At 45.9% G+C, this 27,154-nt stretch overlaps 1 protein-coding gene across 1 annotated transcript in view; it reads left to right on the top strand.

Moving 5' to 3' along the window:
* LOC121007535 (dihydrofolate reductase-like) overlaps positions 1-27,154 on the top strand; it is a 59,148-nt gene that overhangs the window by 16,731 nt on the left and 15,263 nt on the right. The window contains exons 2-6 of the mRNA XM_040439542.1: positions 6,383-6,497; positions 18,735-18,784; positions 22,597-22,702; positions 24,000-24,126; positions 25,742-25,857. Of these exons, the coding sequence (XP_040295476.1) occupies positions 6,391-6,497; positions 18,735-18,784; positions 22,597-22,702; positions 24,000-24,126; positions 25,742-25,857 (506 nt within the window). The 5' untranslated portion in view covers positions 6,383-6,390. The remainder of the gene's footprint in view (positions 1-6,382; positions 6,498-18,734; positions 18,785-22,596; positions 22,703-23,999; positions 24,127-25,741; positions 25,858-27,154) is intronic.

Here is a 27,154-nt window from a genome sequence, read left to right on the forward strand (position 1 = left end):
CCTCTAACATACAGTCTCCAGTACAAAGATGATTCCTTCTCCCTTCAGCCCCTGCAAAAAGCCCCCCAAGTAAAAATAACAGTCACTATTCTCCTCCACATACTTACCTGCAGACTTTGCTCCTGCTCTGTAGAATCTCCTGCACATCGTTAGGCCCCGCCCCCTGGATGACGAGACTCCGCCTCTTTCTCTGACATCATACCTCCTAGGATCAACTACATTCTAGACACTACGCTCGCTCTACTGCCTCATAGGCTTCAGGCGCTGAAGCCTATGAGGAAGAACGGAGGGGACTGGAGCCATAGGCTCCCATGATCCTCATTTTAGTGTTTGCTGCCTGGCGCCCCCTGCAATTTTGCGCCCAATCTCGGCTCAGGTCGGGCCGGCTGCTGTAGCCTGTAGAGACCGACTGCGAGCTGTGTTGGCCGCCGGGCGCCCCTGTTGCCATGGCGCCCTGTGCGGCCGCACAGCTCGCACACCCCAAAGGCCGGCCCTGAGTATGCGTGCACTCATCCAAAGGCGCAGAAGCTGAACATGCCCCTGTCCAAGTTGCTGGTGCTGCAGTCTGTCGCTTTCCAAGTGGTGGACTCTGCACCTTTCAGAGAACTGATGGCTTGTGCCGAGCTGAGGTGGAGAGTCCCAAGCCGTCATTTCTTTGCCAAAAGGCAGTTTCAGCCCTGCACAAACATGTAGAACAGAAGGTGGGCCAGTCCTTGACCCTGTCGGTGTCTGCCAAAGTGCATGGCAGCGCCGACGTGTGGATCTGTAACTACGGTCAGGGACAGTACATGTCCTTTACGGTCCACTGGGTGAATGTGGCTACTGCACAGCCACACCACTAACTTGGACAGGTCACGCCGCTGCTGCCTCCATGTTCTCATGCCTTTGGTCCTGTGACAATGTCCGCCTCTGCCTCCTCATCCTCCACCATGTCCTCAGCCTCCACTGCCGGGACAAGTCACAGTGCCCGACCAGCATACCACATGTGCAGGGCACGACCGTGTCACGCTGTTCTGCACCTGGTTTGCCTTGCCGAAGGGAGTCACACAGGGCTCCATGTTTTTCATCAAGAAATCGAGTTTTGGCTTTCTCTGCGACAACTTAAAATCGGAACCATGTAGACCATCAATGGGAAGAACATGGTGTCGGCGCTGTGTCAAGGAAGGCTGAGCCATGCGCCCTGCAAGACATCCTAAAAATGGCTTGGAAACTTTGCAGGCACTTCAGTCACTTCAGTCACTGCAGAACAGCATCCCCCAACATAGGCTGATATGCGACGTTTCCCCCATTGGAATTCCACCCTCCATATGTTGGACCGACTGTACGAACAGAGAAAGGCCATCAACGATTTCTTGATGATCCTAGTGGATAGAAGTACTCCCCTGTGTAACTTCAATGTTAGCCAGTGGCAGCTTATGCGTGACACCTGCCGTTTGCTCTGGCCCTTCGAGGACGCTACGTTATTTGTCAGTCGTCAGGACTACAGGATGAACAATGCTATTCCACTGCTTCATGTTTTGGAACAGATGCTGGTAATAATGGCTGGTCAGGGGACTGGAGATGTGGCGCCTAGATCTCACTCCACATGAGCCCTGTGGGGGCTAAACTGGAAGAGGAGGAGGAGGAGGAAGACATTGAAGCACATGCAATGTTTAGCGAAATGGGTGTTTTTTCTACTCAGGTGACAGGAGAGGAGGAGCAGGAGCAGCCAGAGGAGCTACAGGGCAATGAGGAAGACGAGACAGAGGACCCAGACACACTGTGGCAGTATGCAGTGGAGATGGAGGCAGGGAGTCCCCCCGAGTTACTAGCACAAATGGCCCGATGCATGCTCACTTGCTTGCGTAGTGACAGCCGAATTGTCACCATTCGGCAGAGGGATGACTTCTGACTCTCCACCTTGCTGGACCCTCACTACTGGTCCAGAATGGGTGCCTTTTTTACACCCACTGAGAGAGAGAACAAACTAAACTACTACAGAGACATCCATCCTATGTAATCAGTTGGCCGCTGCCTATCTGCGCCATCGTCCATCCTCTCGCAGGTCTGACCGGGGGGGGCCCCTCTGCGCTCAAGTTTCACTGCCATGGCTGCTGGGGAGTGTTGTGGTGGAAGGAGCAGTACCAGCTCCATCAGCAGCAGCCTGAGTCTACAGTCGCTGATGAGTAGCTTTCTTCACCCGCATAGTGAGGAAACTACTCACCAGCAGCAGCAGGTAGACCTGGAGCAGGACCTGAACCAGCAGGTGGTGGCATACTTGGACAGCACCCTGCTAACGCACATTGAAGATCAGCTGGACTACTGGGCAGCCAAACTGGATTTGTGGCCGCAACTAGCAGAGTTTGCCCTTGAAAAGACTTGGTCATTGGGCCACTCTGTGGTCTCATTATTCTGCTACCACCTTCATACTCTGTCATTGTGCCACTCGGTAGCCTTCTCCTGATGCTGCTGCCACCTCCGGACTCGGTCATTATGCCACTCTGTGGTCTAATCATGCTGCTACCAACTCCGTACTCGGTCATTGTGCCACTCGGCCTCATACTGCTGCCAACTCCATACTCTGTCGTTGTGCCACTTGGTGGCCTTCTGCTGATGCTGCTGCTGCCGCCGCCACCTCCGAACTTGGTCATTGTGCCTAATGGTGGCCTCCTCATACTGCTGACCAAGTGAAGGCGTATGCTCCACAGACAGGATCTTTTTTTTGTGGGTTATTGTTCTGACGGATCAGAGGAAGAGCAAATTAATCAGTGACATCAACACAAACTTACTGCTGACATCCTCTCCACTATGTCAGGGGGGCTCTACTTGTATAAGCGTGTAATAGAACAGGTTCTGTAGACATCTATGTGGAATCAGCTGACGAGGGTGTAAAAGGATTGCGTTTCTTCTTTACGATAACAACTACCTGTAAGGCCTCATGCACACGGCCGTTGGGCACCACGCATCACGGATGCGGACCAATTCACTTGAATGGGTCTGCAATTCCGGAGATGCGGAATGGAGTCACTGAACGGAACACCAGAAGCACTATGGAGTGCTTCCGTGGTGTTTCTTTCCGTTGTTCCGCGCCGCAAATAAATATGACATGTCATATTTTTTTGCGGTGCGGACAGACCACGGACCCATTCAAGTTGAATGGGTCCGGCCCGCTGCACGGATGTTGCCTGTGCATTGGGGACCGCAGTTGGGGCCCCCAATGCACGGAACAGCCGCACAACAGCCGTGTGCATGAGGCCTAAGGCTGAGTTGATACTTCCGTTTTTTGGTCAGTTTTGGCCCTGTGACTAGCCAAATAAGTGATGTGTGCAGTGATTCTAAGAGCGACGCCTGTCATCTGCATGTCATACTGACTCACAGTATTGTTTCACTACCACAGCAGACTCTCTATGCATGTTACTGCAAGGCACAGTGTTCTACACCATTATAAAGGCTCTCTGCAGCCCGGAAATAGCATTTTTTAACAAAATTCACCGCGAATAAATTCGTATCAAAGAAATTTTTCTGAAATATTCGGCTAACCGGCCGAATCGAATTTTTTAAAAATTCACTCATCTCTAGTCATCAGTATCTGATCGGTAGGGGTTCAACACCTGGGACCCCAGCTGTGTGAGAATGCACCTGCGCCACAGCCTTCTGACCAGCGACAACATGTTCATCGGTCACATGCCCTAGGAGCAGCTGAACTCCATAAGAGTGAATGGGGCTGAACTGCGATACCAAGTACAGACGCTATACAATGTATGGCACTGTGCTTGGTAATCAGGGAGAAGGCCGCAGCACTCACGGGAGCACCGGTGTCTTCTCAAACAGCTGATCAGCAGAGGTCCCGGGTGTTGGACCCCCCACTGATCAGACACTGATAACCTATCTAGAGTCATGGAAACCCTTTTAAACTGATCATTTATGAGCAGCTCAGTGACACAGACAAAGAATAAGGAACAGAACAAACAGCAGGTGGCGATATACACATCCATTTTATTGAATAACTCACTGGCTGTACTACATTTTTAGTTGCAAGCAATTATAAAAGAATTCAGATCTAGGTGCTGATTTAAAAAAGTAGAATATGTTTTGTGACACAATTCCTTTAAATGATTTAGAATTAAGTGAAAATTAAAGGCTGGCTGGACAGTGTTTCAAAAACAGCATTCACCTTTTTGCAGTCCCGCCGTTCCAGCATGGCAGATCCCTTATTTTTTATTTTATTTTATTTTTTAAACATCATCCAGCCGACCTCTAATTTTTAACTGCTGTTAAACAACCCCTTTAAAACTCATCCTCCATTCTTTGTAAAACTAATCCTGATTCTGTCTCTCAGCATAGCTAAAGATACTCGCAAGGATGAAGGGGGATCATGTGTGATACAATTTGACCACATACACTGTGGATCAAAGTGATCGGACATTGATCGTTTAACCTACTGATATCCAATCCATTCATTAAATGAGGGAAAACCCTTTTCGACCATGAGACACAGCCAGCCACTTACATACCGTAACTTTATAACATGCTCAGGAAGATGGTAGATTATAACATTATTTTGATATCTGTAAAGAATAAATCGAGGCAACTGGACTTACTGTAGATTTCTTGAAAACGTTTCACTCGTTCTTCCAACAAGCTTTCTCAATTCTGAGTGACTGTACAAGAATTGTCTGGGAATAAATATGTAACTGAATCAATAACTGGTAATTATACCCAGCATGGGGTCAGAGGTCATTATACCCAGCATGGGGTCAAAGGTGTTGATTCCATTATCCTAATTGGAGTCAGTAGGTGATAATGACCTCCCAGAAAAAGGTGTCAAGACAGCATTGTATGTGGCAGACAATAGATGTCTAACCCCCCCCCCCCCCCCCGCCTCTATTCAAGCTTGGCTTCTCCATTTTTTTTTTACATAGATGGCCTCCTTCACACCTCGTTTGTACCAATCGGCCTCCTTATCCAAAACACGTACTTGACTGTCTTCAAAGGTGTGACCTGTTTCTTTTAGGTGTAAGTACACGGCTGAATCTTGACCAGATGTTTTGGCTCTTCTATGCTGAGCCATACGCTGATGTAGTTGTTGTTTTGTTTTGCCGATATACAGTTCTACAATTCCTCATTGCACTGGACTGCGTACACAATGTTGTCCACCTTGTGTTTAGGCGTTGGGTCTTTTGGGTGTTTTTGGTTAGACATCTATTGTCTGCCACATACAATGCTGTCTTGACACCTTTTTCTGGGAGGTCATTATCACCTACTGACTCCAATTAGGATAATGGAATCAACACCTTTGACCCCATGCTGGGTATAATGACCTCTGACCCCATGCTGGGTATAATTTCCAGATGTTGATTCAGTTACATATTTATTCCAAGAGAATTCTTGTACAGTCACTCAGAATTTAGAAAGCTTGTTGGAAGAACGAGTGAAACGTTTTCAAGAATTCTACAGTAAGTCCAGTTGCCTTGATTTATTCTTTACAGATATAACATGACCTGGATAAATGAGAACCTTCACAGACATTATTTTGATAATTTTTGTAACTTTATTGCTCTTCCAGTTTCTGCAAAGTTCTATTGCTTCCTACAATTAAGGGCTCATTCAGACGGCCGTATGCTGTCCGCAAAAATACTGAATGCTATCCGTTTTTTTGCGGATCCGCAAAAAAAATGAAACATGTCCTATACTTGTCCGTGAAAATCAGGACATGGCCCCATTGAAGTCTATGGGTCCGCAAAAATACTGAATGCTATCCGTTTTTTTGCAGATCCGTTTTTTTGCGGATCTGCAAAAAAACGGATAGCATTCAGTATTTTTGCGGACAGCATACGGCCGTCTGAATGAGCCCTAACTCTTTGCTTCCCTCTTCTGACCGATACTACAACTACATTGGTCACTTAACCCCCGGATGCTATTTCCAGACAAACTGGGTATAAGATGTGCCACCCACATTCACCCTGGTAGACAGTTTGGTGTCCTTAAAGGGGTTGTCTGTTTTCCCATATTGACAAACTATCCTCAGGATAGGTCATCAATATCAAATCGGTGAGGGTCCTACTCCCGGCACCCCTGCTGATCAACTGTTTGTTGGTCTCTTCAAACAGCTGATCGTAGGGGGTAATGGGAGTCAGATCCCCAGCAATCTAATATTGATGAACGATCCTGAGTACAACCCCTTTAATTTTCCTTAAATTTCTTTGATTGGACCTTTGCTCATATGGTCGTCAAGGACAGTCATTAGCTTTATCCCCAAAAAAGTTCTAGTGGTCTGTATGTTTGGGTGACCACCTATATCCTTAGTTGGGGTGTAACACCATTATTACCTGCTGTACTGTTAACATGTCCAATTAATTTATTTAACCTTTAGTCTAAAATTCCTCAATGTGTGTCTATTCAGTTCTCAGTATGTCTGAAGGAAATTCACAGATAATCTCGAAGCCGATAAAGCTGATTGCTGCTGCTTGTAACAATATGGGAATCGGATGGAAAGGCAACTTACCGTGGAATTTACCGTAAGTACTATTTTACATATCCAAAAATGTCCCTTTTGTTACAGACTAGTGATGATCGAGCACCCCGTTGCTCGGGTGCTCTGCCCGAACACACCGGGATGCTCGGTTGCTCTACCGAGCACCCGAGCCCTATAGAAGTCAATAGGAGGACCTGAGCATTAAACCAGGCACCCCCTTCTCTGAAGAGGGGAGGGTGCCTGGTTCATAGGAAAAGGTCAGAAATTGATGGAAACACCACCGAAATGGGTCGGGGACAGCATGGGGAGGATGTCTGGATGCATTGTGGACTACAATGTCGCTGCTGTACTCGGTGCCCGAGTTGTACGCCACTTTTACAGACTGACCATAAAACTCACAAAACCGAAGATAAAAGCGATTTTAGATAGAAGCATTCTTTCCTGTATATTTACTTTTATATAAAGATCAAGTTCAGACGAAAATTTGCATGATTTTCGGAACTGGGGCCATGACTAAGAGGGACGGCCGGTGGTTTCGATTGTGTTGACCGGACTCTTGGTTGATCAAACTGTACTCATTGGAAGAGGGACGGCCGGTGGCATCCGTATTGTACCTGTAGAGGTGAAATTCTTGTACCGGCGCAAGCCGAACCACAGCCGAAACCTTTGTTGCCACGAACGTTTTCATTAATCAACAACTTAAGTTGGAGATTCGAAGACGATCCCCGGCAGCGTTATTCCCATTTCCCGCCGAGCATTTTCTGGGAAACTAAAGTCTTTGGGTTCCGGGGGGAGTATGGTTGCAAAGCTGAAACTTAAACTAATTGATGGAAGGGCACCAGCAGGAGTGGAGCCTGCCACCTTATTTGACTACACACGGGAAGCCTCACCCGGCCCGGACACAGAAAGGATTGACAGATTGATACCTATTTCGCGATTCTGTGGGTGGTGGTGCATAGCCGTTTTGAGCGTGTGGATCGAGTCGATTTGTGTGGTTCATTCCGATAACCAAAGACACTCCTCCGTGCTAATTGGTTACGTGACCCACGGTGATTACGATTGTGTTGACCAGACTATCATCTGATGATAATGAACTTGGAAGAGGAACGGACGTTGAGCTGACGTGTAAAAAATTGGAGGTGAGGGCCTGCTGCCGCTTTGTTAACTCTAGATAACTTCTAAGCTGATCGCATGTCCCCGTGATGTTGACGATCTATTCGGATGTCTGCTCTAACTATCAACTTTCTATGTTTTTTTTTGTGCCTACCATGGTGACCACGGGTAATGGGGAATCAGGGTTCGCTTCCGGAGAGGGAGCCTGAGGGATGGCCACGGCTACCACTTCCAAGAAAGGCAGGCGGGGGCGCGCCAATTTCCTAGTACCGACTCAGGGAGGTAGTGACGATAAATAACAATACAGGACTAGTGTTGAGCAAACTTCTGTTTTAAGTTCTGCGTCCAAAGTTCGGCTTCCGGTTAGCGGAGAATCCCGATATGGATTCCGAATTCCGTTGTGGTCCGTGGTAGCGGAATCAATAATCGGCCATTATTGATTCCGCTTCCACGGACCACAACGGAATTCGGAATCCATATCGGGATTCTTCGCTAACCGGAAGCCGAACTTTAGACACCGAACTTAAAACAGAAGTTCGCTCAACACTATACAGGACTCTTAAGAGAGCCTGTCATTGGAATGAGTACAAAAAAATTACAGGGAATGTCATAGGTATTTAGGATGAGGAAACGTTATACAGGAGAGGTAAAGTATGATTGATGGCCTGCTGGTGACCCACTAAAACATTAGGGGTGAGGGTCTTCAGCTGAGCTGACCATCTAAAACATTATGGGTGAGGGCCTGCTGGTGAGCTGACCATCTAAAACATTATGGGTGAGGGCCTGCTGGTGAGCTGACCCACTAAAACATTAGGGGTGAGGGTATTCAGCTGAGCTGACCATCTAAAACATTACGGGTGAGGGCCTGCTGGTGAGCTGACCATCTAAAACATTATGGGTGAGGGCCTGCTGGTGAGCTGACCATCTAAAACATTATAGGTGAGGGCCTGCTGGTGAGCTGACCATCTAAAACATTATGGGCGAGGGGTTGCTGGTGAGCTGACCATCTAAAACATTATGGGTGAGGGCCTGCTGGTGAGCTGACCATCTAAAACATTATGGGTGAGGGCCTGCTGGTGAGCTGACCATCTAAAACATTATGGGTGAGGGCCTGCTGGTGAGCTGACCATCCGAAAAATTATATGAGAAGGCATATACGTGATGACGAGGAGGAGGAGGATGAGAAAAGAAAGATTCAACCATATATTCTTTTTTGTGGCGGACGGGGTGCATGGAAATACAGAGTATTCAGTACATTCTAAACAACACATTTAAAGTGCCTTTATGTTCAGTCGTGGCTTTCCTCTGGTGGAGTGGAGAAGTCAGGGGCAATCCAGGCCTTGTTCATTTTTATAAGAGTCAACCTGTCAGCATTTTCAGTTGACAGCCGGATACGCTTATCTGTTATAATGCCACCAGCAGCACTAAATACCCGCTCAGACAAAACGCTGGTGGCAGGGTAGGCCAGCACCTCCTAGGTGTAGAGCGCCAGTTCATGCCACGTGTCCAGCTTGGACACCCAGTAGTTGTAAGGCACTGAGGGATCACTGAGGATGCTGACACGGTCTGCTACGTACTCCTTTACATCTTCCAAAACTTTTCCCTCCTTGTGACACCAGGACGTGCATCATGTTGAGGGTGCTGGCGGGGTGTCATAAAACTGTCCCAGGCCTTGGAGAGTGTTGCCTTGCCTTTGCTGGAAGTGCTGTGTGTTCCCCTTGTCTCCCCACCTCGGTTGCCCAAGGAAGTACAGACTCTGCTGCCAGCGCTGTCAGATGGAAATTTTTGCAGCAATCTGTCAACAAGGAACTTCTGGTATAGCACCATTTTGCTCGTCCTCTCCACCGGAGGAATGAGAGATGAGAAGTTCTCTTTGTAGCGGGGGTCCAGAAGGGTGAACACCCAGTAATCCCTGTTATCTAAAATGCGTATAACACGGGGGTCACGGGAAAGGCAGCCTAACATGAAGTCAGCCATGTGTGCCAGAGTACCAGTAGGCAAGACTTCGCTGTCGTCATCAGGAGGATGACTGTCCATCTCCTCATCCTCTTCCTCCTCTTCTGTCCACCCACGCTGAACAGATGGAATTAAAGTTCCATGGCTACTACCCTATGTAGCGGAGGCAACCGTCTTCTGCTCCTCCTCCTCCTCCTCCAATACGCGCTGAGAAGACAAACTGAGGGTGTTCTGGCTATCTCCCAGGGTCATGTCTTCTTCCCCCATTTCCAACTCTTCCCCACGAACAGCGTCGGCCTTAATTGTGAGCAGCGAGCGTTTGAGTAGACACAGAAGTGGGATGGTTACACTGACAATAGCGTTATCGCCGCTCACCATCTGTGTCGATTCCTCAAAGTTTCTTAACACCTCACAGAGGTCAGACATCCATGCCCACTCCTCGCTTGTGAAGAGCGGAAGCTGACTGGAAAGGCGACGACCGTGCTGCAGCTGGTATTCCATTACTGCCCTTTGCTGCTCACAAAGCCTGTCCAACATGTGTAACGTGGAGTTCCAGCACATGCTCACGTCGCACAACAGCCGGTGGGCTGGCAATTTCAAGCACTGCTGCAGCGTCAACAGACCGGCTGAAGCTGTTGATGACTTGGGGAAATGTGCACACACGCGGTGCATATTCGCCAGTAGCTCGGGCAAATTGGGGTAGGTTTTCAGAAACCGCTGAACCACAGTCTGGTCTCTTATCCCCTGCCACAGCTCTGCGGCGGTGTGCTGTTTATCCCCTAAGCATATCATCTTCAGCACGGCCTGTTGACGCATCCCCACAGCAGTGCTACACTGCTTTCAGCTACCTGCTGGTGGCTGACTGGTGCTGCACGCGGAGAATTCGGAGGTGAAAGTGGAGGAGGAGCCACTTACATAGGTGCTGGCGGTAACCCTGAAGTAGGTCCCGCAATCCTGGGCGTCGGTAGCACCTGTGCCATCCCAGGGTACAAGTCGCTCCCAGCCTCCACTACGTTCACCCAGTGTGCCGTCAGGGAAATCTAGTCCATGTGTCAGTCGTTAGGTGGACCTTAGCAGTAACTGCGTTGGTCAGGGCACAGGTGATACTAGCAGACACATGCTGGTGTAAGGCGGGGACGGCACACCGGGAAAAATAGTGGCGGCTGGGGACTGAGTACCGAGGAACAGCCGCCGACATCAGGCCTCGGTGTCCACAAGCCTAAATGGCAACATTTCAACCGCCAGTAACTTAGAAAGTTGGGCGGTTAGTGCCATGGCCTGTGGGTGGGTGGGTGGCTGGCTGGGTATTTGCGCTTGCGTTCAAATGCCTGGGGTAAAGACATTTGGACGCTGCGCTGGGACAGGGAAGTGGATGTGGTCGCTGATAGTGCTTGCGACGGTACAGGTGCAGCGTGGGAGGCATCCGGGCCTGCGCCTTCGACAGACGATTGGTCGTCACCCAACATAGGGGAAGAGGAGGCAGTGGTGTGACCCGCGGACACAGATTGTGGACCCAGGCGTTCCTCCCACTTATTGTGGTACTTGGCTGCCATGTGGCGGATCAGGCTGGTGGTGGTGAGGTTGCTACTGTTCATACCTCGGCTCATTTTGGTGTGGCACAGGTTGCAAACTACTATTCTTTTGTCGTCTGCACTTTTCCTCATTTGCTGACGCCAACACAACTTCAGTGATTGACAACGGTATATCATCCTCTTCATCAACCTCTGCAGACAGTAATTGTGGTTGACTTGATGGCAACTGTGTCTCGTCATCATCCACCTCCTTAAACACATCATTTTGTGAGTGTGATGGCTCTAGAGGTTGAGAATCAGGGCACAAGATCTCATGTCCCTCTTCAAGAGTGCTTGGGGGGAGGGCCAAATTAAGTGATGGGGGTGAAAATAGCTCCTCAGAACATCCAAGTACCGGATCGCTTGTTTGGCCAGACTCTACATGGTGGGAGGAAGGATGATCAGGGTGAGAATTGTGTTGTTGACCAGACTGTTGGCTACTGAGACTGGACTTGGTGGAAGACAGGGTGGTGCTTAACCCAGTAGAAGCATTATCTGCTGCAATCCAACCACCACCTGGTCACACTGGTCTGACTTCAAGAGTGTTGTCTTGTGACGCCCTGCAAACTGGGACATGAAGCTAGGTATCGTGGATGACTGTTTTCCTTGTGCTCTGGCAGCAGGCACAGTTGCAACGCGCCCTGAGCCACTTCCACTTCCCCGTCCCTTAATACTCGCCTTCTTCATATTGACACTGGATGTCACTGATATTTGGATTAAATATAGGCGTCACACACGGCCTACAAATCAGTGCTGATTTGCTTCTCACTGGTCACAGCAAGCAGAGTTTGTATAATACAGAAACTGACTGTAACTGCAATTTGGATTAAATATAGGCGTCACACACGGCCTAGATATCAGTGCTGATTTGCTTCTCACTGGTCACAGCAAGCAGAGTTTGTTAAATACAGAAACTGACTGTAACTGCAATTTGGATTAAATATAGGCGTCACACACGGCCTAGGTATCAGTGCTGATTTGCTTCTCACTGGTCACAGCAAGCAGAGTTTGTTAAATACAGAAACTGACTGTAACTGCAATTTGGATTAAATATAGGCGTCACACACGGCCTAGGTATCAGTGCTGATTTGCTTCTCACTGGTCACAGCAAGCAGAGTTTGAACAATACAGAAACTGACTGTAACTGCAATTTGGATTAAATATAGGCGTAAACACAGAAATATAGTGGAAATTCTGGGGGAGCTGCTCAACCCCTAACACTGTAGCGTGTTTTACATTGGGGGAGCAGCCCCACCGCATGTGGACCGCAGCAAACGACTATCCCCACCAAAAAATGCATACAATGGAGGATGTCGGTGCGGTCCACATGCACCACAAAGGCATCCTACACAAAACGGAGCATTGTGCGGATGAAAAAATGCACCAAACGGATATGCCACTGACTATACTGGCTAGTCATAAATGCAGATATTAAAAGCTGAGACTTTTGCCAATATATTCCTGTCAGGAACATATCGGAGCCCATCATGCACCACGTCACGGTCTCTCAGCATGGCAAGGGGTCATACCACTACTCTAACTATGGTGTGAACAAGGTCTGAAGGTGATGAAATCCAGCTCCCAGCCAGGCTTCCACACAAACGCCTAGCAGGACAACTAGTGCAATGTGAACAAAGCCAGACTGTAAGCCACACCAATATCAGACCGTGTGATGGAGGTTACCAGGTGCACAAGAGTGTTAGAATGCCAGGTAAAGGCACATACACTACATATAAAACAAGACAAAAACACAGAAATATAGTGGCAATTCTGGGGGAGCTGCTCAACCCCTAACACTGTAGCGTGTTTTTCATCGGGGGAGCAGCCCCACCGCATGTGGACCGCAGCAAACGACTATCCCCAGCAAAAAATGCGTACAATGGAGGATGTCGGCGCGGTCCACATGCACCACAAAGGCATCCTACACAAAACGGAGCATTGTGCGGATGTAAATACAATCATATAAATCACAGAAAAAATGCACCAAACGGATATGCCACTGACTATACTGGCTAGTCAGAAATATAGGCGTCACACACGGCCTAGATATCAGTGCTGATTTGCTTCTCACTGGTCACAGCAAGCAGAGTTTGTATAATACAGAAACTGACTGTAACTGCAATTTGGATTAAATATAGGCGTCACACACGGCCTAGGTATCAGTGCCGATTTGCTTCTCACTGGTCACAGCAAGCAGCATTTGTAGAATGCAGAAAATGAATGTCACTAACGGTCGTCCTGACACAAAAAGATTATTCCCCCAAAATAAATTTTGCTGCCACCTCTAACAATAGTCCTTAAAAGGACTTTTGGGTCTCTGAAAGGTTCAAATTCGCTCTACACTCGCTCTGTCCCTTCCTAAAAGCAGCTCTCCCTGACTCGCAATGAGCCGAACCCGCGTGACCGGGTGCTATATAGCACCCGATGACGTGTCCGGCCAGCCAATCACTGTAATGCCAATAGAAAACATGTCTAATGGCATTACAGTGATGCCAATACTTACCAGCATGTTTATTGGCTGCTTAGAAGGCGCCAAATGTCCGGGGAGGAGACTCGAGCATGGCGCTCGAGCACATGTGGTACTCGGCAGAGCGCTCGGATCTGCCGAGCATAGCAATGCTCGAGCCAAACCGGTACTCGGCCGAGCATGCTCGATCATCACTAATACAGACCTAAGCCTTAGGGCAGTAATCTCCAAACTGTATCCAGATGTTGAAAACTACAACATCCAGTGCAGCTCAAATATGCAAACCAGAAAATTTTAAGGGGTATTCCCATCTTAGACAATGGGGGCATATCGCTAGGATATGCCCCCATTGTCTGGTAGGTGTGGGTCCCACCGCTGGGACCCACACCTATATCGAGAACGGAGAGTGCTTTGGCTGGAGGATCCCAGATTTCCCGGGGTCTGTCCACCACCAAGCGCTAATCCCCACCTCTCCCATAGAAGTGAATGGGAGCGTGCCGCGCATGGGCGGCCCATGCTCCTATTCATTTCTATGGGCCAGTTGGCAATAGCCGAGCCAGCGCTCGGCTATTTTCAGCGGCCCCATAGAAATGAATGGAGGGCGGCTGCTCGTGCGCAGTGCGCTCTCCTTCTCTTTTGGGGCTCCGTTCTCAATAACGGTGGGACCCACACCTATAAGACAATGGGGGCATATGCTAGCGATATGCCCCCATTGTCTGAGATGAGAAAACCCCTTTAGGCTACTTTCACACTAGCGTTCTGCTGTCCGCTCGTGAGCTGGACGCTTCCGTCCAGCCCTGATGCAGTCTGAATGGATGCGGATCCGCTCAGACTGCATCAGTTTGGCGGCGTTCAGCCTCCGCTCCGCTCGCCTCCGCACGGCCAGGCGGACAGCTGAACGCTGCTTGCAGCGTTCGGGTGTCCGCCTGGCCGTGCGGAGGCGTGCGGATCCGTCCAGACTTACAATGTAAGTCAATGGGAACGGATCCGCTTGAAGATGACACCATATGGCTCAATCTTCAAGCGGATCCGTCCCCCATTGACTTTACATTGAAAGTCTGAACGGATCCGCTCAGGCTACTTTCGCACTTAGAAATTTTTCTAAGTTATTAATGCAGACGGATCCGTACTGAACGGAGCCTCCGTCTGCATTAATATGATCGGATCCGTTCAGAACGGATCCGATCAAGCGCAAGTGTGAAAGTAGCCTTAAATGGTTATAAAACTGGCTGTTTTGGGTAATAACACCTCTGCTTATTTCTGCACTCGTTTTCATAACTAAGATCATTGTTTTACTGTTCTCTCACTTTTGCATTCCATTAGCATTTTAGCTCAGCAGTTGTGCAGTATTTCATAATGGACAAAAACGAGATGTTGATGATGCTGCTGCCACCTGCTGGCTGTAATAATTATGTCCCCTGCAACATTACTGATTTCAGCAGTGCCAACTGTTAGGTCAGCTGTCTATGCTCTCCTTGGTGGGCATGATACCTGCACTACTCACCTTGCTGATGCCTCCATGCTTCTGCTTTGTGCTCCAGCGTCTGTCTACTTAGGGCTCTTTCACACTTGCGTTCTTGTCTTCCGGCATAGAGTTCCGTCGTCGGGGCTCTATGCCGGAAGAATCCTGATCAGGATTATCCTAATGCATTCTGAATGGAGAGAAATCCGTTCAGGATGCATCAGGATGTCTTCAGTTCCGGAACGGAACTTTTTTGGCCGGAGAAAATACCGCAGCATGCTGCGCTTTTTGCTCCGGCCAAAAATCCGGAACACTTGCCGCAAGGCGGGATCCGGAATTAATGCCCATTGAAAGGCATTGATCCGGATCCGGCCTTAAGCTAAACGTCGTTTCGGCGCATTGCCGGAGCCGACATTTAGCTTTTTCAGAGTGGTTACCATGGCTGCCGGGACGCTAAATTCCTGGCAGCCATGGTAAAGTGTAGCGGGGAGCGGGGGAGCAGTGTACTTACCGTCCGTGCGGCTCCCCGGGCGCTCCAGAGTGACGTCAGGGCGCCCCAAGCGCATGGATCATGTGATCACATGGATCACGTCATCCATGCGCATGGGGCGCTCTGACGTCATTCTGGAGCGCCCCGGGAGCCGCACGGACTGTAAGTATACCGCTCCCCCGCTCCCCGCTCCTACTATGGCAACCAGGACTTTAATAGCGTCCTGGGTGCCATAGTAACACTGAACGCATTTGGAAGACGGTTCCATCTTCAAATGCTTTCAGTACACTTGCGTTTTTCCGGATCCGGCGTGTAATTCCGGCAAGTGGAGTACACGCCGGATCCGGACAACGCAAGTGTGAAAGAGGCCTAAGTTATTTGGAAGCGTGTGCACTGACCCTTTAAGAGGACGGAAGTGAGCACACGTGTATCCAAATCCTTAACCAGTCAATGGTACCTGAGCTTTAGGTTCCCTGGTGACCATCAAAGATGTTCATGTACTATTGTTATTTGTCCTGCATTATTTCCTGTCTGTTCTCCAGCTTGTACCTGCCCTGCCTGTGTGTTCCAGCACTTCCAGTTTCAGTTCTGTCTGTGTTTTAAGTTAACCCTGTCCGTCTGCCTCATTTGTACCTTCACTATCACCTTGCCTGCTTGTCTACCCTGTGCCTCCCACCATGTACACTTCAAGTGTGCTATCTGGATATCAGAAACCTGCATTCAAGTCGTACTGACTTTTCAGAATATACCTGCAGTTTTCCTGCGTGTTTGGTGTCCTGACCCCTGTGGTTCAGTTGCCAATAACATGGGGACTATCCCAGGAGGTAGCAGTGTGCTTGCCTCCTTGCAGCGAAGGCCAGATCCCTGGATAGAGGTTAAAGGGTGAATACTAGGGAATCACCAGAAAAATGCCTTTAGGGTTTAGCCCAAAGCCAAACTGGTTAATTGGCATAGTGGGTCCAAACCCGCAGATAAATTAATAGTATGCTCAGGCTTATAAACTGAAAAGTCTCCAATACGTTGCCTGTCAATTTTGCGATGTAGGTCCTGTAGTGAAGTGGGTACAGTTCAGACAACAAGTCTTCGTAAGTATCAGACCGCATTTAGTTTAGATAACACGTCTCAGAAAAAATGTGTGTTAACTCTACTACATCTGTATATGCACTTATTCATCCTTGTGATTTGATTCCTGGTCCCATTTGCAAATAGTCCTAGATTTTTATTCGGAAAGAAGAAGAACATTAAAGTCGATGTCCTATGAAGAGCCTTTTATTTTTCTGTCCAGGAGAAGAAACCTCAATAGGCCAGTGATCCTGCCAAAATGGTGACTGTGGCTCCAGTCAGTTCTAAGCATGCCTGTGAGGTCCAGAGTGTTCCTGGTGTGAAGAGAGTACACTCTTGGGTACCAAAGGAGAACTTCTTATAAAGAAATTTCTGCTTAGAGCCAGCCGGAAGAAGATTGGGCATAAGCCAGGGGGAACTACTGTCTATGTCTGCCACTGCCCTTCTCTCCCCTGGGGGCATGATACGTACGCTACTCACCATGCTGCTACCTCCATGCTTCTAGCTTGTGCGCCAGCCTCTGTCTCCTTAGGGCCTGCACCCACTCACTTTTGGCCTCTTAAAAGGCCAGTGCACATGCTTCCAAATCCTTCCCCAACCAATAGCTGGGGGTCCTAGGTATGTAAGACATCCTCTCCAGTCAGAGGATGCCTTAGCTGTAGATTCCCTGATTATAAGCAAAGGTGTTCTGATAGTCTTGTGCTACTGCAATTTACTTGCATTTATCCTGGGTCACTCTTAGGGTAAGGCCAAAAGGGTCAGCACTAATGCAGTTGTGGTGTGGCAGAAACTGCAGTGGCATGTGGCTGCTGCGGTTTTGAAGTTGCTTTTGTTTTCTGGAAAACAGAAGATTGTAATGGGCACATGGTTTAGCGGGTAAGAAACCTGTTTCGTGGCTGAGGCATCTACCGTATTTTTCGCCCCATAAGACACACTTTTTATGCATCTTATGGGGCGAATACTAATGAGCGCTTCCATTATTGAAGCGCTCATTAGTACAGGAGGACGGGGAAGCGGTGAAGGCTCTGTACTCACTGTTTCCTGGTCCTCGGCTGTTGGCTGTGCGCACCAGTTCACAGCACAGCTGATGGCAGGATGAATTGGATCGCAATGTAGATGAGGAGCCGCGGCGTCTGGAGCACGAGAGGTAAATGTTTTTTTTTATTTTGTGATCTGAGGGTGGGGTCTGCTGAATTATGGTTGGGGGCTGATCACATATGGCTGGGGGTTGCTGAATTATGGCTGGGGGCTGAGTACATATGGTTGGGGCGGAGTACATATGGCTGGGGGCTGATTACATATGGCTGGGGGCTGATTACATATGGCTGGGGGCTGATTACATATGGCTGGGGGCTGATTACATATGGCTGGGGGCTGATTACATATGGCTGGGGGCTGATTACATATGGCTGGGGGCTGATCACATATGGATGGGGGCTGATATAAGGCATGGGGTCTCATATGAGGTCTGATTAGGGGTCTTCTTTTTATTGGGCTTTGATCTGAGGTCTGATTGGGGGTCATTCACATTGGGGTCTGAGCTGAGGTCTGATCTGAGCTCTTATTAACATTGGGGATCTGATTGGGGCTGTGAGCTGAGGTCTGATCTGATCTGAGGTCTAATGAAAAATATTTTTTTGTTATTGTCCTCCTCTAAAACCTAGGTTCCTCTTATGGGCCAGTGCGTCTTATAGGGCAAAAAATACGGTACTTAACATTCAATTTGTAAACCTTAGCACCGTGGTCAAATCATGGCTTTATCAGCACTGCTCCATTTGGCCTTACATTTATTTTATAATAGCAGAGTGATGGAGCCGATGGACCCTACGACAGATATTTGGTAGGGTGGTCATTTGGCCTTGCATTTAGAACTGCACACATGTAGAGAGGATGTGGAGTGTATAACATTAATAAAAATGCTAAGGATTGTGGAGAAGTCAGGAGAAAGGGAAAGAGGGGGCAATTAAATGAATGACTGTCAGGTCCAGAGCTATCATGCTAAAATTCAAGAATCAAGGGACTATGATGCATACTGAAAGAGCTTCTCTCAACCTTGTGTACTTGTAGAACCACTGTTGTCCCTATAACTTCTATCAGAACAAGTATTTATAAAGTAATCTGTTTAACCAGAATAATCTTTTCTGTTTTTATTAATGCAGAAAGGAATTCCAGTATTTTTTAGACACGATAACGACAGTAAAACAGCCAGGTAAGTTGTACAACCATGTACTTATAGTGATGAGGTTATCAAAACTAGGATCCTCCCAGTAGTTCTGGTATTTCTAGAGTACCTTATTTCTGGGCTCTCAGTAGGAAGAAATATGGCACATTGTGGGACTTAGCTCCGTTCTCGTTTTATACTTGGTAATAGTAAGATGTATGTTTGTTTGTAGTACATAGAAAACTTAAAGGGGTTGTCTCATGTCAACAAATGGCATTTATCATGTAGTGAAAGGTTATACAAGGCATTTACTAATGTATTGTGAGTCTCTATATTGCCTCCTTTGCTGGCTTGATTGATTTTTTGCATTACACACTGCTCGAATCCAGGGGTTACGACCTCCCTGCAATCCAACAGTGGTGGTCGTGCTTGCACACTATAGGAAAAGGCTTTTTCCTACAGTGTGCAAACACTGCCACCGATGCTGGATTGCAGGATGGTCGTAACCTATGGATTCGAGCAGTCTATAATGTGATGGAAAAATGACTCAAGCCAACAAAGGAGGCAATATGGACAATCACAATACATTAGTAAATGTCTTGTATTAACTTTATGTCCATGATAAATAGAGAAGGTGAGGCAACCCGTTTAAGCTGTCCATAGTTAGCAATCTATTGTTTAAGGGCTCATTCAGACGGTTGTATGAATGAGTCTCCATCCGTTCCGCAATTTTGCAGAACGGGTGCGGACCCATTCATTTCAATGGGGCCGCAAAAGATGCGGACAGCACACAGTGTGCTGTCCACATCCGTGATTCCATTCCGCGGCTCCGCAGAAAAGATAGAACATGTCCTGTTCTTGTCCACAATCGCTGACAAGAATAGGCATTTTCTATTATGGTTGCGGCCATGTGCGGTCTGCAAATTGCGGAACGCACACAGCCGGTATCCACGTTTTGAGGATCCGCAAAGCACTACGTCTGTCTGAATGGGTCCTAAGGAGATTAGACAACCTTCATCCAAATGCTACCATCCAGGCCATGACATTCACAGAAGAGAGGAGATGCCATATCAAATATATAACTAGGGCCCTGTTATGTTGCCATGTTGCGCTTCTAATAGCAGATGTGCTGGTGTTTGTACTCATACTTTCCTTCACTCCCCAATACCACAAGCCATTGCTAACAAGTCACTTGCTCTGGAGAAGGGAGTCCTACACAGGTTCCCAACACCGAGCAGCAAAAGGAATGGGAGAAACTAGAGCTAGGCCTAGTCTCCAAGAGCCCCACATAGTTATATAGTTGTATAGTCTGCTTGTACAACATGTACATTGTGGAATCTTGGGTAGGATATATTGGACTTTACCTTTAGTTTTTGGAAGAAAGGCAAGAAAGAATATTGCCATAACATCCATTTAGTATATTATATAGTGTTAAATAATACTACCATATAATGCCCAATACTACCAGCAATATGACATTGCATTATACCGTATTTTGGTATGTAATAGAGGTAAACTGAATGTCCCATTTGCAGCTAATGAACTGCTCATGAATCCTTTGTAAATACAGTAGTTGTCTGTTTCAAATGTACTTCTTTTTTGTGTATATGTATTTCTCTTTTGTATATACCGTATATAGTGGTTATTGTAAGTTTATGAACCCTTCAGAATTTTCTGTATTTCTGCATAAATAGGATCTAAAACTACATCAGACTTTTATACAAATTCTAAAGTAGATAAAGATAACCAAATCAAACCAAGTCAAAAATATTGGACTTGGTCATTTATTTATTGAGGAAAATGATCCAATATAACTGGTCTGTGAGTGGCAAAAGTATGTGAACCTCTGCTTTCAGTATCTCGTGTTATCCCCTTGATGGTAGCAGTAGGAACGCCTGGAGTAGGGTTCTCAGAGTGATTAGTCATCTGGAACACTGCCGCTCAAACAGTATCATCAGCTTGTTTGGTTAGCTCCTGGGGAATCCACAGGGGTTGTGGGAATAGTCATTCCAGTAAGGGGCCAGTGTTAGAGGCAAGTGGTATTGTGCTCAAATCAGGTGGCAGCTATGATCAGAAAATTGGGATTTGGATGGATCCCTGTTAGTGAATTTATGAATATACTGCAGGCCTGAGATGTGGTCTGGTGGTGTAGGCTTGGACTAGACTGGTCTGGGTGGACTTGACAGTGGAAGCTGTGGTGTAATGGGAGTCTCTGAATAAGTCAGAACTTATTTAAGCAGCTCCATTGCCTTTGTCAAAGTGAGCGTGATCAAGGTGGAGACCTTAAGTGTGGTCTTGAGTTCTACTGGGGTGACATGGCCTACTGGACGTGATTGAGCAGGAGGGTATGGAAGACAGAACCCTTGAGACATAGAGAACTTTGAGCAGGAGCCAGGGCCCATGAGAGTCAGGCCTGACAGAGAGAGTGATTGACACCTGACATTTTGGGGGTTGTGATGTAACAGTCTGGTCATGGTCTCTGTGAGACAGAGACCTGACAAAAGTTCTGATGCTGTTGTACTGTATGCTCAATTCTTTAGTTTGAAGCATTTAAGAAATTGAGCCACCTTGTGTTCTGTAACCACCAAGAAGTATTGTGCCTCTCAAACATGTAACCAACATGCTTGTGTGCTTTTGTATTTTAAATTGCATTAGTAAAGATCAACAGTTACGATATTATTTGGTCTGCATGCAGTTGTCTTTTTTCTGAAAGAGGAACCTTGGAAGCGAAGATGCCATCGCTCATGTTACAGGAGCTTTATAAATAAAAGAAAAATAATAATAGGGAGCTTAGATATGCAGCTAGTCTACACAGTACTGATCCCACACTCGCCATCTCCTGTTGACTAGAAGTGCCCTCCTCCTTTGCTATGTGTCTGTCTTAAAGGGGTTGTTTTGGCTTTTAATATTGATAACCTATCCACAGAGGTCATGAATATCAGATCGGCGGGGGTCCTACACCCGACACGCCCACCGATCAGCTGTTTGAGGAGAAGGCGCGTGCAGTGTGCATGTGAAGTCTCCCTTCTCTCTTCCTGTCTGCTTCTGCTGTCCCATAGAAATACAGCAGCAAGCAGGAAGAGAGAAGGAAGATGGCACGCGTCGTCGCCTCCAACAGCTGATCAGATCGACGGGGGTCCGACACCTGGCACCCCCGCCGATCTGATATTGATTACCTATCCTGTGGATAGGTCATCAATATTAAATATTATAATAATATTTGTTAAAAAATAAATAAAAATAATAATATTAAGTCCCATTCTGTGTCTAGGGGGGGGGGGGGGAATTGCTCATGAAAGGTCTATGGGTCTGGAGCCATTTTAATTTCTCCTTGTGGTCTATGCCCTTAAATCTGGATAGTTGTCTAGAAAATCTATGCTGACAGGGTAGTGGAAAAACCCTTCAGCCCCTCCTATAACTAGAGGTCATTTTAAAAGTTTGGTCCCAGTTGAAGGGAATGTGTCATCAACAAATGACCTATTGTTTTTATGTTTAACTTATTTTTAAAGAACTGATGATGTTATTTTTAAAATTTTATGTCAATATCTATATTTAAACAAAACCCCCTTTAAGGGGATTTTCAAAGAGGTTACTATTGATGACCTAACGTCACGGCTTCAGGCTGATCAGCTGGTTTTAGGAGCTACTGTGGCCAGAACTGTGTGTATGCCTGGCTACTGCAGCGCTGCTCTCATTCACTGCTGCTTCTGCCCCCACCAATCTGATATTGATGACCTATCCTAAAGATCAATATCTATAATCCTGAAAGCCCTTTTAATACCTGTTAACTATGGTAGAATTTGCGACATCCACAACTCATCTTTCTCATGACCTACTTTTTTTTTTCTTTTTTTTTACAGGAAAGAAAAATCTTATTATTTGGGGGCGACGGTCATTTGAGACATTCGATGAAAAACTATTACCTCTGGCAAACACTATTATTGTGATTCTTACCAGGCAGCTGAGGTATGTGGAGGTCTATGATCACATGAAGCTGAGGAGCTGCCTTCTCAGACTGTCTGCTTTGCAAAAATAATAAGATTTTCTGCATGAATGTAGTAAAAATGAATTTACTTAAAGAGGACCTGTCACCTTTCCTGACATGTCTGTTTCAGTGGCTGCTTGAATCCCCCATACAATTATGATTCTGGAGAATTGTTTCCTATGACTCTATATTGTTCCGCTCTTCTCCTATTTCTGCTATGAATTTACAGATAAAGGTACAAATGGGTGTTACCAGTTGGGGGGGGGGGGGGGTGTCCCTGCACAGCATTGATTGGGCAATGACAGTCTGTGCAGGGACACATCCCCAACTGGTAACACCTATCTGTGTCTTTATCCATAAATTTCGAGCAAGAATAGAAGAAGAATGGCAAAAAATAGTCATAAGATTAAATCTTCCAGAATTGTAATTTCATGTGTAATACAATTATTTACTAAAACACGTCAGGAGTGGTGACAGGTCCTCTTTAAACTGGGCAATTGCATTGGCATAATACATCCAAATGTAATAGTGTAATAGGCCTAGAATCTACAGTTGGGAAAATTCACACAACCGTATGCTTTTTCCGTCTGAAAATTACGGATCTGCAAAACACTACGCATTTTGCCGACCAGCACTTCCTGCCCTTTCTTAGAAATGCCTATTCTTGTCTGAAAAAGGCACAAGAATAGGACACGTTCTATATTTTTGCAGGTCCGCGGTACAGATTTACGGATGTGGACAGCACACAGTTGTGCTGTCTGCATGTTTTGTGACCTCATTGAAAAGAATGGGTTTGCATCAGATCTGCAAAAAAAGCAGAATGGATACAGACCGAAACTGTGGTCGTGTGAATGCCCCCGAAGGGTACCTGCAAATATGTGGATTGGTATGCAGAAAATTAGCAACATGAAAAATTTGATAAAAAACACACAAAATCACACTATTTTATTTATTTTTTTCTCCAGATTTTCTGAGTATTTAAACAACCTTATTGAAGTGTGTGGTTAAAACCCCAATATATCAGTCCACACATACAAAATACACACCATGTACATAAGATTTGGAAAATCTCTGTAACTTTGCTGGTACCATATTACGGAAACAATGTGTGTAAGCCGCACCGTTTGCAGGTACCCTATTAGTTGTGACTAAATACTATGCAACTTTTATTTCTTATATCCTCATGTTCTCTGTAACTGTGCAATTTACATGCTTATATGTGAATGACCTATTCATGTGGCAGTCATGTTTTTCTTTTATATGTTTTATGTCTACTAGTGAATTGCCGAAATATGCTGATTACATTTGCTGTGATGAAGAAGAAGTTGTGAATCTTGCTTCAAGTTCAACTCTCTGTAATGAAATAGAAACTATATGGGTACTAGGAGGAGTGGAGAGTTATTCAGTAAGTGCAGTGAAACACTGATTGGAAATGGACACTAGGGGGCGCAGCTGTCTAATATAAAAATGGTGAATACATACAGTGGTCAGCAACCTTCGATGCTTTATAACCTGCGTAGAGCTAGAATAGGGGTCAGCATTGTCAGACAACAGGGTTGCTGTTTGACTCCTGGGTCCCGCCGCCTACTAGGGCAGTGACGCTTCGATACTCCAGCATTTTGAATGGGGTTCAGCAACCTTTGATTTTCCTGCATCTAGCATAAGGGTTAGTAACATTTGGTGCTCCAACTGTTTAAAAACTACAGTACAGACCAAAAGTTTGGACACACCTTCTCATTCAAAGAGTTTTCTTTATTTTCATGACTATGAAAATTGTAGATTCACACTGAAGGCATCAAAACTATGAATTAACACATGTGGAATTATATACCTAACAAGCAAGTGTGAAACAACTGAAAATATGTCATATTCTAGGTTCTTCAAAGTAGCCACCTTTTGCTTTGATTACTGCTTTGCACACTCTTGGCATTCTCTTGATGAGCTTCAAGAGGTAGTCCCCTGAAATTATTTTCACTTCATAGGTGTGCCCTGTCAGGTTTAATAAGTGGGATTTCTTGCCTTATAAATGGGGTTGGGACTATCAGTTGTGTTGAGGAGAAGTCAGGTGGATACACAGCTGATAGTCCTACTGAATAGACTGTTAGAATTTGTATTATGGCAAGAAAAAAGCAGTAAAGAAAAACGAGTGGCCATCATTACTTTAAGAAATGAAGGTCAGTCAGTCAGCCGAAAAATTGGGAAAACTTTGAAAGTAAGGGCTATTTGACCATGAAGGAGAGTGATGGGGTGCTGCGCCAGATGACCTGGCCTCCATAGTCACCGGACCTGAACACAATCGAGATGGTTTGGGGTGAGCTGGACTGCAGAGTGAAGGCAAAAGGGCCAACAAGTGCTAAGCATCTCTGGGAACTCCTTCAAGACTGTTGGAAGACCATTTTAGGGGACTACCTCTTGAAGCTCATCAAGAGAATGCCAAGAGTGTGCAAAGCAGTAATTAAAGCAAAAGGTGGCTACTTTGAAGAACCTAGAATATGACATATTTTCAGTTGTTTCACACTTGTTTGTTATGTATATAATTCCACATATGTTAATACATAGTTTTGATGCCTTCATAGTCATGAAAATAAAGAAAACTCTTTGAATGAGAAGGTGTGTCCAAACTTTTGGTCTGTACTGTATATCTCCCAGCATGCACTCTTGCTCTGCTATTTTCAGGACTCCCACAGAAGTGAATGGAGCATGCTAGGAGTTGTAGTTTTACAACACCTCTATTGCCAGAGGCTACTGACCCCTAATCTAGAATCTTTTCACTTTTGCTTAGAGTGGGGTTCTAAATGGAGACACCCACTATCATTGTTATACTTCGTAATAGACAGGACAATCTCTTTAATATAGTTCCTAGTATTCATTTCTTCTCTTTCCTTCATTTTTTTTAAAAATGTTTATTTAAGTAATAGCATGATATTAAAATAAGATTTATTTTATGTTTAATGGAAGCTTCTTCACCACATCATATATCATCATATATCATCATATACCATTACCACTTCTCTTTACAGAACATGATGAAACACCCTTGGTGTAACCATATCTACTTCACACACATTATGGCAGATTTTGAATGTGATACCTTCTTTCCAGAGTTTGACAAGAACATCTTCAAATTAAAAGAAGAGTAAGTAAAGGCATATTATGCCGTACTGTCTATGATTTACAACCTAAAAGTAGACGTGCCAAATGAAACGATCAATATCATCTGGGCCAGAAGGTCGCCTACTTTACACATATTAAACTGTCACCATTGCACTGTAGGTTCCCTTCTGTTTTCTGTGAATTTGATGTTGAAAAACTTTCAAAGTTTAATAATACACTGAGCAAAAATATAAACGCAACACTTTCGGTTTTGCTCCCTTTGCTGAACTCAAAGATCTGAAACATTTTCTACATACACAAAATACCCATTACTCTCAAATATTGTTCACAAATCTGTCTAAATCTGTGTTAGTGAGCACTTCTCCTTTGCCGAGATAATCCATCCCACCTCACAGCTGTGGCATATCAAGGTGCTGATTAGATAGCATGAATATTGCACAGATGTGCCTTAGACTGCCCACAATAAAAGGACACTCTGAAATGTGCAGTTTGATCACACAGCACAATGCCACAGATGTCGCAGCGTTTGAGGGAGCGTGCAATTGGCATGCTAACTGCAGGAATGTCTACCCGAGCTGTTGCCCATGCAATGAATGTTAATTTTTTTAAATCAGATAATTTTTATTGAAATAAAATCAAAAAACAAAAACAAATGTTTTCATTAAATACAATAACAAAATCCCCCATAACACAAACATTGAATGAGATGAGCAGCAAATATAACATATCATCCAGATACATTTAGAATATATGCAATACAAAGATTACAATAGTTTTTCTCCCATTTTGCATGAGCTGAACTCAAAAGATCTGAAACATTTTCTACATACACAAAAGACCCATTACTCTCAAATATTGATCACAAATCTGTCTTAATCTGTGTTAGTGAGCACTTCTCCTTTGCCGAGATAATCCATCCCACCTCACAGGTGTGGCATATCAAGGTACTGATTAGATAGCATGAATATTGCACAGGTGTGCCTTAGACTGCCCACAATAAAAGGACACTCTGAAATGTGCACAGTTTTGCCTTACTGGGGGGGGGGGGGGGGGGTTAGAAAACCAGTCAGTATCTGGATTGGCCACCATTTGCCTCACGCATTGCAACACATCTCCGTCGCATAGAGTTGATCAGGTTGTTGATTGTGTCCTGTGGAATGCTGGTCCACTCATCTTCAATAGCTGTGTGAAGTTGCAGAATATTGGCAGGAACTGGAACACGCTGTCGTATATGCCGATCCAGAGCATCCCAAACATGCTCAATAGGTTACATGTCCGGTGAGTATGCTGGCCATGCAAGAACTGGGATGTTTTCAGCT

The sequence above is a fragment of the Bufo bufo genome, chromosome 1 (assembly GCF_905171765.1).
Source record: "Bufo bufo chromosome 1, aBufBuf1.1, whole genome shotgun sequence".
In the NCBI taxonomy this organism is placed as follows: domain Eukaryota; kingdom Metazoa; phylum Chordata; class Amphibia; order Anura; family Bufonidae; genus Bufo; species Bufo bufo.